Source organism: Bos javanicus, chromosome 5, assembly GCF_032452875.1.
Source record: "Bos javanicus breed banteng chromosome 5, ARS-OSU_banteng_1.0, whole genome shotgun sequence".
Lineage (NCBI taxonomy): Eukaryota > Metazoa > Chordata > Mammalia > Artiodactyla > Bovidae > Bos > Bos javanicus.
Genome location: NC_083872.1, coordinates 39,039,022 through 39,051,738, shown reverse-complemented (window position 1 = coordinate 39,051,738; position 12,717 = coordinate 39,039,022). Strand labels below are relative to the sequence as shown.

Sequence of the window (12,717 nt, the reverse complement as noted above, 5' to 3'; positions counted from 1 at the left end):
TCACACTGTCACCTGAAGTTCTGTGCAGTAGACACCACAACCTTGCTAGCACTGAGCTTCCTCTCATTATCTCAGACATACACACTTTAATTAGACTAAAATTTTTTCACCTCTTCTGGTTTAACTTCCCTCACTATCCATGAGGGTATACATTTTGGGGAAACAGAATTTTATTTATTGTCTTTAAAAATAAAATGGCCAGAGTTCAAACTCATACCAATTTACAAAACACCTCCAAAGTTTTATAAAACATCTCTCAATTAAAATATATTGAGCAAATCTGTGTCTACCATGTACAGTCATGGTGACAGACACTACTTGAAAAAAGAAATGACTTTTGCCTCCAGAGTTTACACTCTGGTAGAGCTGTATTGTCCAATACGTTAATCACGAGCCACAAGTGGCCACTTGAAACGTGACAAAGCTGAAGTGAGATGTGCTGTATGTGATAAGCACATGCTTATTAGTACACTATGGAAAAAATATGATCTCACTGAATATTTTTATATTGACTACATGCCAAGATGATAAAATTTTGGATACACTTAAGCAAAATGTATTATTAAAATTAGTAGCAAGTGGTTTTTACTGCTTTTCATGTGGCTACTAGAAAACTTAATTATATACATGCTTGTATTATATTTTTCAGACAACACTGTTCCAACAGATTAAAAACCTCTTTTAACCTGTTAAGTGACCCTATTAAAATATTTTAAATGCTAAAGAACAGTAGATAAAGCATAAGTAAAATTGATGGTCAAATTTTGTTAATTTTCACAAATTTTTTAAAACTTTACTATTCAAAATGTCTTTTTAAGAAAGAATGGAAAGGTGTAAGAATAACCCCTAAGTAACAGCACTTAGACATGTCAGTCTCACAAAGATGTAACTCTTACTTACTTTGATTATATTATCTATTGTATATTACAAATTATTTATTTTACAAAAACTTTCCACTTAATGCACTTAAATCACAACTAGAAAAATGGTAAAAGTAGTTAATGACTACTTCCCCTAACAAGTTAAAACTCATTACTTTTGGTTTCATACTTCAGAAGTCCATAGGCTAATCTCTACTTAAGTACACTATTATTACATAGTATGTAGCTAAAGAATAGGGTGGGTCTAATGTATCAAGGCAAGATATTATACTGTATAATCTGAAACGAGGCAAGCTGTCAGACACTGGAGCAGCAAGCCCAGTGTGGGTGCCTCATGTGTAAACGTGCAGAGCAAGACAGGGAGGATACACACTAAATCTTCTCAGGGGTGGCTTGTTAGGAGTCTTTTTTTTACTTCGTATACTTTTAATTCTTCTGTACTGTTTGAATTTTTTTCAAAAAGGACATTGTGAACCATAAATGATTTAAAACAAAAGATAGTTGATTTTAACTCTCTTGTAAGTACTCATCACCTCAGTATCTTTTAAAACCCTTATGCTTATGCTATCATTTGTGACCAGAAAATCACAGTATAAATAATAAAATATGTAAAAACCTGAGAACTATTGGATCATAACATTACAGAGACCGATTAAAGCACAATTACACTCCGGCACAGGAAAAGTGCTCTTCTCTAGATCTGAAATTTGATCCTTTGGGAAGTTTTAAGAAATACTTGGGCCAGTAAAATCATGTAGGTCTGTTATCTACCCCTCTACCCCACAGACTTCTAACAGAACCCTGATGTTACTTCCTTTTCCCTTCCTGTGAGTAGCCATTTTTCAAGGGGAGGCTATGTTTAAGTTTGGGGCAAATCAAGATCTGAGCGAACCGTTCAAGTTTCATTCTCTTTGAAAAGTAATGGTTTTGGACACAGCCAGCCACTGCTATGGCTATGAGGGCAAATGAACGGGGACAGGTGGCACCTTCCTCTTATAAAAAGATGTATTTTTGCCTCTGGTTGTCATTTGGGGACCATGGGGGGAAAACTAGCTCACATGGTGAGAACAGTAATGTAAAGACAGAAGGTACCTAGGTTTCCAATGACATTGTCCAGTTGCTGAATTAGTCAATCCAGGAACTGCCATCTGCCTGAACTTTTAGTTATCAAGTTTCCCAAGCCTAATGATTTCAAAATTACTTAAAAAAATTATTTAAATGGAAGATAATTACTTTAAAATACTGTGATGGTTTTTTGCCATACATCAACAGGTATTAGCCTTCTAGAATAATTCAGACACATCATTTGAAGAAATCAGACATTTATTGAGTATATGTTCATTTAATAACACCACAGAGTGAAAAAGATGATATGAATTCCCCCCAAGAGAACAAAGCAACTTGCCATTATTCTCACATTATATCTGAATCTATAATCTTGCACTCACCTTCTCTTTAATAAATGTCAAGACACACAAACTACTTGGAGGAGGATATTCAATTTATCCTAAAATCATAATATTTTAAGGTAAAAAGCGGTTTAAGAGTAGTAATCGCTATGTATCACAGTATAGCAAAATGCCTTCTTGCAGCTTTAGAATCATTACTACCCAAAATATTAACACATTTATGCAAAGACTTGTGAAAAATGGAAACACCTTCCAGTTTCTGATTTCAGGAACAGGTGCAAACCACCATCTCCTTCACAGATCTTCTGTTACAACATCCATCAAAAGCCACTGGCCCAGCCCTCAGACACTGGCAGTGAATGTGGTGCACGTGTGTTCTGTTGACTTTGAAATGGATGACACAGTCCACAGCAAAGCTGCAAGACCTGAATTATTTTTGCATAACACCCCAATATTCCCTGAAGAAATTTTATACACAGATTGAAAACAGCTATTTTCCATCATAGTCAAAGTCCACTTATATCTTAAATGGAAGGTACACTGTTGGCTTCTCTTTAGTTTTTACAAGGACTTACTATGCTGTTATATATTTGAATATGCTTACAAATTCAGACGGTATACGTAAACTACACATCATCAGAGGCTTCACATCAGTTCAGTTTGTATTAAAAAGTCTGACCAGACCTTCCAAATAGCATTCACAGCATTAGAAGTGAGAGAGATTTTCCTTCTTCTCTCCATATCTTTCCAAAGGCTCTCTTTTGTTTGATAACTGGAGTTATAGAAAATTCTTAAAAAATAATCCCATTAGATATTTGGAATTATTGGTAGAAATGAGGTGACAATAGATATTTTCCATTTAGAAGTAAGTCTGACATTGATTTGTAATCAGTTTTAAATTGCCTAGTTCAACATGTTATTCCATGTTCTTCTCATAATTCTGTAATTGCTAGATATCTAAATTAACATCATATTCATTTTTAGTTAAAAAAATTCTTGCACCACATTTTACACCTGCTTTAAGTTCATGTAACTTAGTTTTAAAAATCTAGTTTCATGTTCAGTGAATCAAGAAACAACAAACATCAGGACAGTTAAGCCAGGCTTTAATAGGCAAAAAAGGGTTGCTTTGGCAATGTATAAAAGGATAACTGTTACAGTACTAATCATTATTTAATCTACTTTTATTAAAGATTAAAATGCAATAAGGCAATTGTTTTAAGACACTTGAAGTTACATTTAATAAACTGACAACTGTTCCTACACTGGCACACTGTGCGCCTACCTTTCCTGACACAGTGTGCCCCTACTTTCCTTCTCTGTTTACAAAATCAAAAAGTAAAAGAAAAAAATTAGTGGTCTTGCTAAATCGCTACAGATTAACACTAAGATGTTTACTCCTTACAATATAAACTTCTGAAAAAGAAGACACTGACTACCCTCTTTTAAGGTTTTCCCATTTAATGTACTCCTGTTGTCTCCTGTTCTCTTGAATCCCTTCCTAACACTCCACCTGGAAGTATGCCTATTGAGGAATCAATGGATGTGATGTGTGGTTTAAACTGCCACTCAAGGCAGGGCAGTGGTTCCCAAACCTGGCCTCCTATCAGTATCATCTGAGAAAACCAGATAGATTCCTGGGCCCCCTTCAGATCTAATAAGGTTATGCCCTCCACTCTAACCTCCTGTATGATCTATGTGGTCAGTCCTGCATAATCCATTATCTGGGAGGACTAAAGGATGTCAAAAAAGAAGATATTTGTCATCCTGTTTCCACAGGTCTTAGGCCACAAACTGGGATCCAATATATAAAAAGAAGAAAAAAAAACTACAATGTAGAATCATAGCACTAAATGATCAGTGAGCAGAGTAACTGGGGAAAGACTCTACTATCAACAAATCAAACAAACAAATTCAACAGAGGTAGCCTGGCTGCCCCTTCCATGAACGCCTGACCCCGCAGGGCCATGAACTGAAACAGAGGAAGGCAAGCTGACGGCAGTACAGGCTAGGGGGCTGCCGCTTCAGAAGTGACTGTCCCCACACCACTTCCCTCCCTCTTGCCTTCCCTATTCCCCACTCTTAGCCACTCTTCTTTTTCTCTGCCTTTGGCCATTCTCACTCTTATTCCCTTCTACTTCCTCACTTTTCTCACTTCCTCTTTCCCTTCTTCCTCTAATCATTCATTTACATCATTCTTTTCTTTGCTTTCTCTTCCTTAAAAATTCTTCCTTACACAAGCTAAGCAAATTCACACTGGAGATACAATGCACGTCAGCAAACATTCAGTCTAAAACAGAATGATCTGTACAGGAGGCAACAGGGCAGCCCAGAACTTCAGCAGCAAGGCTGGAGGGGCATGAGGCAAGCCACGCAGCTAACCTATTCTCTCTTCTGGGTCTCACAGCTCCATGACTGCCGAGTCTTGTGAGGCGGGAAAGGCACGCTGATTGTTCGCAAACTTAGGGTACAGAGAAGGTGAATGATATGCCCTGGCCCCTAACCAAGAGGAGAATGTAGATCCAGTTCAGTTTGGTTTTCTTTCCTTTATACCAATAACATTTGACTTGAGGCAAAATGAGAGAGCAGTGAAGCAGTAAAACTGTTTCAGGCTCTGAAGTATCCAGAGATAACCAGGTTACTGTATACACATTATGAACTACTCTTCCCAGGGGGAAAAAACAAAATATGTATTTTCTTAAAATGTAAATCACAATATATATTTTCTAAAGGTTTTTTCCTCTAATATGGCAACTTCATATAAATGAAGGTTGACTACATTATAAAGTCATTTCACTTTGGTAACACTGTAGCCCAGAGATAATTCTGAGGTCAAAATTTTTCTAAGACATAGACTCAAAGAATATATAATTCAAATACACTGCATAGATATACTGTCTTAAGGAAAGAAATATAAAACATTCTCTAAGCTGCTCTTGAATTTAACCTCACTAATGCTGAGAAACTGTATTTCTTGAAACTTCTCAAGGAAAAAGTTTATCTAAAGATAAATTCAGAAAATTCATTTTAATATTGTTAAGGACTTTCTGTGATATCCTAAATTTTAGGTAAAAACAGTCCCTCAGTGGAGAGTTTTCACCATAACCCAATTTATGGTAAAATGCTAAAATTAGGTCAGGACTGAATAAACCAAGTGAAGAACCTTCCAACTGACCCCACAATGGAGAGTGTGTGATGGTATAAATAAGGCACAACATGTGTGAGACCACAGCACACAGTCCAGTTAAACTATGACACACTCTACCCAGTCTCAATCATACTAGAGCCCATGGGGCTAAGAGTCTGTTCACTGAGAAAATTAAACCTAAGAAACCTCCTAATAATATAAATTCATATTTTGTAAATAACCCCAAGTACTTCCACTAACATTTCAGAATCACATTTATAATCCACCAACTGTGCTGAGAACTGTGGTCCTAACTTCAACCTTCAAGTTGGCAGAATGATTTCCAGTGGTTCCCAAACTAAATGACACCGAAATCATCTGAGGTGCTTGTTAAAAATAGAATTATAAGGTAACTTATTTTTGCACTCTTATCGTAAGGGAAATGTGCCTTTGATATTAACTGAAGCCAAAGGGGGTACAATGTCATTGCAGTTAGCAAAGTGTTTATACAGGTGAAATAACATGATGACTGGCATTTTCTTTAAGATACATCAGCAAAGGAAAAAGGGACAGATAACACAAATGTGGTAAAACACTGACGTGTTCAATCTGGACAAGGAGTCCCACACTGTACTGTTCTCTCCACTTCTGTGTAATGTGCAGATCCATCTGGATATGGCATACCAGGGTCATCTAAGGTGAAGCCCAGGCCATTCTCGTCAAGGTCCCCACAAGAGCCTAATATGCCAGGCAGCCAAGGGGCTCCTCCGGGGCCATTAAAAATGATCCTATCTGCTCCAAACTTTGAAATTCTAGGGATCCTATTTTTTATTTAGCCAATTCAATCTCAACAATCAACAAGTTCATGAGTTCTCATGTTCACTGTGGCATTCCCTAAATGCTTCTGTCCCATGAGAGCCGGGCTGGTTGTCAAATTCGGATTCGTCTTTCTTACACCTTCCTTTCTCAATCTGTCCCTGACTGAACCGCGCCAGAGGCCAGCTCTTCTCCCACATCCCCACAGAGGGCACTGTGTCTTCATAAAGCCAGTCACCACTATTTTAGGTACTTCATAAACGACCAGAGAGTGGCAGTTTTCCTTCATGATTTTCTCTTCTCTATTTAAGTATTAAAATATCAAAAGGAGAAAAAGAAGTTAACCTCATAGTACTTGGTAAAGAGACATGTGCCCCAGCACAGTACATGCCAAGTACTCAGAATCAATAGTTATATCAGTTAAAGGTCAAAAACACTAAGAAAAGTAATATTTTTCTTACTGTTAAGATAAAAAACATAGCTGTCTCAAGTGACATTCAAAAAAAAAGGAGGACATGCACATTAACCAAATCAAAACTGTTTTTTCTACAGTTAGATGTGACAATCTTAAGCCAAATCATCCATGAAAGTTTTCTAATGTACTTAAGGTTGTATACGTATATTTGCTTCTTCAAAGATATTTTGCAAAGCCACTTTGAGGTAGAAGGGAAAAGGTTTCAATGGACCGCTTTTTCCTGCTCCACTGTAACCGTAATTAATCACTGCTCACAGAAGACATAGCTTCCGTATTTTGGTCTACCACATTTTCCACCATCACGTAAGTATGCTTGTTAGGTTCTCACTTTATTATCTGCCTATTTATTGCTTCCAGAATGCCCAGTAAAGCTGAAATTTTTCATTTAAAGTGATAGAAAAATTTTCCTAAAATACTTGCTTAATCATCTTAGATTTGACTTTTGGCAAGACAGTTAAGCACATAGAAATGAAAACACTACATTTCACAAATACACACACAAAAAAAATCCAAACTTTCACTGTTTTTCTTATAGAACTCAGTCGTAAATGTGCAGCTTACATATAAACTAAAAACACTTTTAAACATGATTGTCACAAAAATATTTTAAACAGAGATGAAATGTATGAAGGCACGCACAGATTGTCGATAGTGACATCAGTTACATCACATTTCTTTAGAAACAGAATCTTTCCTGTTTCTGTAAACAACTTTTTTTTTCTCACACATTTAAAGTGAGGTTAGTGCTGACATAAGATTATTGCTATACTCACAGTTTGAGTGTTTCCACTGTGTATGAGGTACATTTTCTCCATCCATACATCCCTACTACTCTTACCTACTTGAGAGTTAAGAGTCAACCCAAGTCTGTAGGCTATATCCATTCAATAAGATTTTTGTCAATACTGGAATGATACCAGATAACATTATAAAACATCAGAGATCAAAAATATCTTCTTGTTGAGGTCCAAGACTTCAACTTGTTCTTCATTACATGAAAATACAGCTCATTTAACTTCTTCAGGAAAAAAATTATACTGAAGATGAGTAATTTCTTCCTGAAAACTTCATCTAAGACTATTCCTTCACAATAGTCTCTGATATTTTGTTGTTTTAATTCATTTGATTTAGCAGTCACCACGAATCACCTTTCTTTTGGCGGTCTGTCGTAACGGTCTTGTATGCTTTTTGTCAGCTGTTTGATAAATATTTTGTAAATTTTTCCACAGTATGTATGCACTGTCTTTTGTAGTTCCAGTTCTAATGGCTTTAATAAGGAATGGATGCTGTCATCTTCAAAAGAACACTAGAGATAAAAAGACAAAGATATACATAAAAATTTAACTCTATTCCCAATAACTTCTTCAATCAACTTTGTATCAACAGTCTCCACTTTAAAGTCTCATAGAAAGCACGTGCCCAACAAATAATTTCAATGAATTAAATAGAAGACATCTCACAGGAGGAGGGAGGAGGCGGGGAACCCTGTGTCAAGGCAAGGACATGGTCAAGAGCAGAAAAGACCCAGAGATTCTCACAACTGTGAGAAGACAAGCAACCGGTCTGAAAGGGGCTGAGAAAGACTAATAAAAGCCAAAAAATCACTCCGGTAACACTGGTGAAGCTGGACTGGAAAGGAGTGAGATAAAGAGAGCACAGTTCAGGGCTTCCCAAAGACCCCTAGCTGCACAAGGATAAATGTGTGAGAACTGCTAAACACCATGCACTCTTGAGCGAAATTCACAGGGGCACGTGAGAAACTATTAAAACAGAAGATGCACCTGCTGAATGTTGTTTGGCCACTAACTCCAAAATGTACTTTCAGAATCCTTTTTCCCTACAAAATGTATTCATATCTCAAGAAATATATTTTGGAAAACAATGCAGTAGTAGTAGTAAGTGGGAAAAAAGCTGAGATCTTAGTATTTTCGGCCATGTACCTTTTTGTTATTTGCAACCACAATTAGAAAGACTGATGAGGCTTGAAAATATCTTACAGGAAATTTTGAAGTCAGTAAAAAATGGAAGACTCTAAAGGAAATTCAGAACCTGAAATCTAGGAGGACTGCAAATGACCTGAGGTTTACTACTCTGCCACAGAGGGAGAGGAAATGGAAGCACCACTTGAATCACAATTAGTGAGTCTGTAGGAAGCTGCAGCCTCTCTACGGAGAACAGGCTGAACTTCAATGCTCATTCAGAACACTGATGTGATAGGGCTGCACAGAGATCCTACACCCTGGTGCCTCTATGCAAGAAAACTAGGATCATTATGCATGAAACCTTCCCTCTTGGGTAATTTTTTCAAACCTAATCCCATATACTGAAGATAAATATCTTCAGGTATTTTTAAAAATAATAATAAAAAAAAAAGGCAGAGGGGAGAAGAGGCTTAACTAGGAAGAAATGTAATGAAAATAATAACAGCCAGCACTCTGGAATCTGGGAGAAACTGCTGAAAGCTGGACTGGTTAAAAAGAAAGCACTTCCTACACACCAGGCATCAGGCTAACAGCTTTATATGTAGTAATGCATTTAAGCCTCACACTGACTTTATGAAACATGACAATTTACAATGAAGCAACTAAGGTAGGGAGAGAGAATTTTTCCACTTACAAAGCTCTAAGTGGCTAAGCCAGGATTCCACCTGCAAAGAGCTTTACAACCACACAGCACTGTTTACGCAAAAAAGCAAATGAAATTGTGCCAAGTGAGTTTCAAAAACTCTGCTGAAAAGATGAAGCTCAGTTAACAGTGGGCAACTGTTGTGTGTTGTATATAGATATGTCTACATTCCTCTGGGGTTAAAAGGAGCAGCCATGCTGAAGAAGGTAACCTTCCTCAAGGTGTAACACCTGTATGAAGTGACACTGTATGGTAACATTTCACTGTGTACAAAAACATCCTAGACAACTGTGGCTGAGAAGCGAGTAATAGGGAAGTAATAGGGAATTTGGGAAGACCAAACTGGTCTTTTTCCTACTCTACAATGACTAAAAATGAAAATGTTACAAAGGTGTTTTAAAAGTTAATTCCTGGGAATACTTGAGATTCAGTTCATTTCCTTGTGATTTTAAATCCCAGTGTTTGTGGTTAAAATTTTTTTTCTTCACTGGGGAGGTCTTTTGATGAATATTTTCCTGAAATAAAAACAGTGCCCCATGGATTACAGCTCTTTTAGTCCACCATATACCACAAGAAGTTTGACCTTTAAAGAAGGTGCTGCTACTGCTGCTGCTGCTGAGTCACTTCAGTCGTGTCCGACTCTCTGCAACCCCACAGACGGCAGCCCACCAGGCTCCCCCATCCCTGGGATTCTCCAGGCAAGAACACTGGAGTGGGTTGCCATTTCCTTCTCCAATGCATGAAAGTGAAAAGTGAAAGTGAAGGCGCTCAGTCGTGTCCAACTCTTAGCGACCCCAAGCACCACAGCCTACCAGGCTCCTCCGTCCATGGGATTTTCCAGGCAAGAGTGCTGGAGTTGGCTGCCATCGCCTTCTCCAAAAGAAGAAGGTGAGAAACCCCCAAATGCCCACCTGTACATACACAGCCAGCAGTCATGCCCTCCGCCAGGCAGACTCCACAAACACCCAGGGCTGTGCACCCACATTGCATCCAGAGGCTCACCTGCCCAGAGGCTACAGTGCCCTCACCTGACTGCAAGCCTCCTCCTCCCCTACTGTGTGCTACCCAGACTTGTCCACACCTTTCCTGGCTGCCTGGTACTCGTCCTTCCAGCTCAGTCCAATGTCAGCTCCTCCGAGAAACTCTCCTCACACAGATAATCACTCCCTCTTCACTGGCACTGTGCCCAGCACACAAACTTTTAGGAAGGTCATGTTTTATATATAAGAATGTCAGCTGAAAGCAGAGAGTAAACAGTGATGCTATGATGCCCACAATGAGATACTTCAAGGCATTTTCAAAAAACAGAACATGTTTTAAAAATACAGGTACAATGGCAGGCAGTTCAAGCCTTCAGATGCCAAGTGCCAGCTACATATAAGAAAATTGTGCAGGAGAGGATGTCAAGTCCCCTGCATCTCTGCAAATCTACTGCATCTCATGCAGATACAAGAAGGGTGTGAGGTAAATCAAAGTTAACAGAGAAACACCACAAAATCTAATAATTCAAATGAAATACAGGAAGCAAAAAATACTTAACAGAGCAATAAAATGTTTTATTCCCACTGTGAATCTGCACTTTTTAATCTTAGTATTTGTATTCACTCAACAACTAATATTTAACAATTATGTATGGACTGTAAAACTTGATTTGCTGGCAGACATAGCCATGCATTCACATTTTACAGATGGTTCACATCCTTATGGTTCATAGCATTCAATGGCTATGACTAAGCTTCTCTCTGAAACTTGCATAAATACCTCTGTCTGAACAGTAATTCTTTTAAAAATTATACTTTCCATTGAATAATAGATAAGAGAAGATAAAAACACTAACCAAGCACCAAAAAGACTGATTAACTTCATTAAGTTGAAAACTGGGTAGATACGGCTAATTAATACAAACCGAAAACAACCACTAGTCATTAATTACTTCAGTGTTTGAAACAGTTTTTAAAATAAGATTTATTTCTTAAAAATCGAGTGTAATTAATCAGCTTAAAACAAATACTCAGCTTTTTTTTTAAGTATATACTTATAAGAGATCAAAGAAAAGATCAAATAAAACTAGTAAGATTTAATTCCTTAATAATGGATTTTTTAAAAATGCTCGGGGGCAACAAAGAAATCACATTTTTATAGGAGTGCATTTCTTTTCTACCCTGCAAAGTCTCAGAACTCCAAAAGTACCTTTTGTTATTTTTATCACCTCTTGACAAGCCATAATAAAGCATTATTAAAATATAATATTGATTCTGAAGGCATACAAGGTCAGCTACATGAAAATGAACATCAACACTAAATTTTATAATTCTTCAGTGAGTGTAGCTGTATCATGATAAACTGATTATTCAGAAACCCTATCTCTCAGGCTTATAGGATTAAGAAACTTAGAAAAACACTAAAACTGTAGCTTACAATACTATCAGCACTTTCCCTACCACCAAGTGTGAGCAACACTCATTTCCAGGAGAAAACTTCAGCTCCCTGTACTGCAGATCATCACCTTACACAGCACACATCGTCACCACGTCTGGCCCAGTCCAGCCACTGCCTACTTCCACCCATCACCCCAGTTAAACAGCTCAACTCCTGACCTCCTCATGGGTTTTTCACCACCCACATGACTGAGTGACTTCACTTTCACTTTTCACTTTGATTCATTGGAGAAGGAAATGGCAACCCACTCCAGTGTTCTTGCCTGGAGAATCCCAGGGACGGGGGAGCCTGGTGGGCTGCCGTCTATGGGGTCGCACAGAGTCGGACACAACTGAAGCGACGCAGCAGCAGCAAGACCTTTTCTCAGGCAGTATTGGTTCTGCCTGCTCACCTGGCAAACTCTTAACTCATTCTTCAGGGTTCACTTCAAATGCCTCCTCATCAATGAGGCCTTCCCTGGCCCTTTGGGGCACAGCTGTTGCACTCTTCCACATCCTAAAACAGTCTGTGTCTCAGGAGATTAGAGTTCAGTATCTTTATTCTCATTCCTATTAATGAGACTGTACTAGCAAATACTGAGATCAGTCATTAGCAAATGCTTAGTCTCTCGCCAATAGGGGCATCAGCTCTTTTGATCCCCACACTTAGACCACACCAGCACTCCTGTTACTGGTATTTGTCTTCACATCCATATACGATTAGACACAGTCCAGCAGCACAGTGAACATACCCGCTGAGAGATGAATGGTCACACATAACCTCTCCCCAGGTATCAGTGAATTAGCTGCATGGATAGTGCCTGATATACAGCTCATTAAGCAAAATCATAAATCCAACCCTTATTTGGTTTTGCCCCAAGTCTTGGTCCCCAACATACTCAGAGACCTGATACATGCATCAGTGTACAGGCACGTGAAGTACAATCATCTCTCCCTGTCAATCCAC

The 12,717-nt window shown here is 38.2% G+C and overlaps 1 protein-coding gene across 2 annotated transcripts in view; it reads right to left on the bottom strand.

Annotated features, from left to right (window-relative positions):
- Nucleotides 1-2,186: 2,186 nt before the first annotated feature.
- Nucleotides 2,187-12,717, bottom strand: part of GXYLT1 (glucoside xylosyltransferase 1) — a 51,901-nt gene continuing 41,370 nt past the window's right edge. For both annotated transcript variants that reach the window (XM_061416429.1, XM_061416430.1), the window contains one exon: nt 2,187-8,014. In XM_061416429.1, coding sequence (XP_061272413.1) covers nt 7,853-8,014 — 162 coding nt within the window. In that variant the 3' untranslated portion in view covers nt 2,187-7,852. The remainder of the gene's footprint in view (nt 8,015-12,717) is intronic.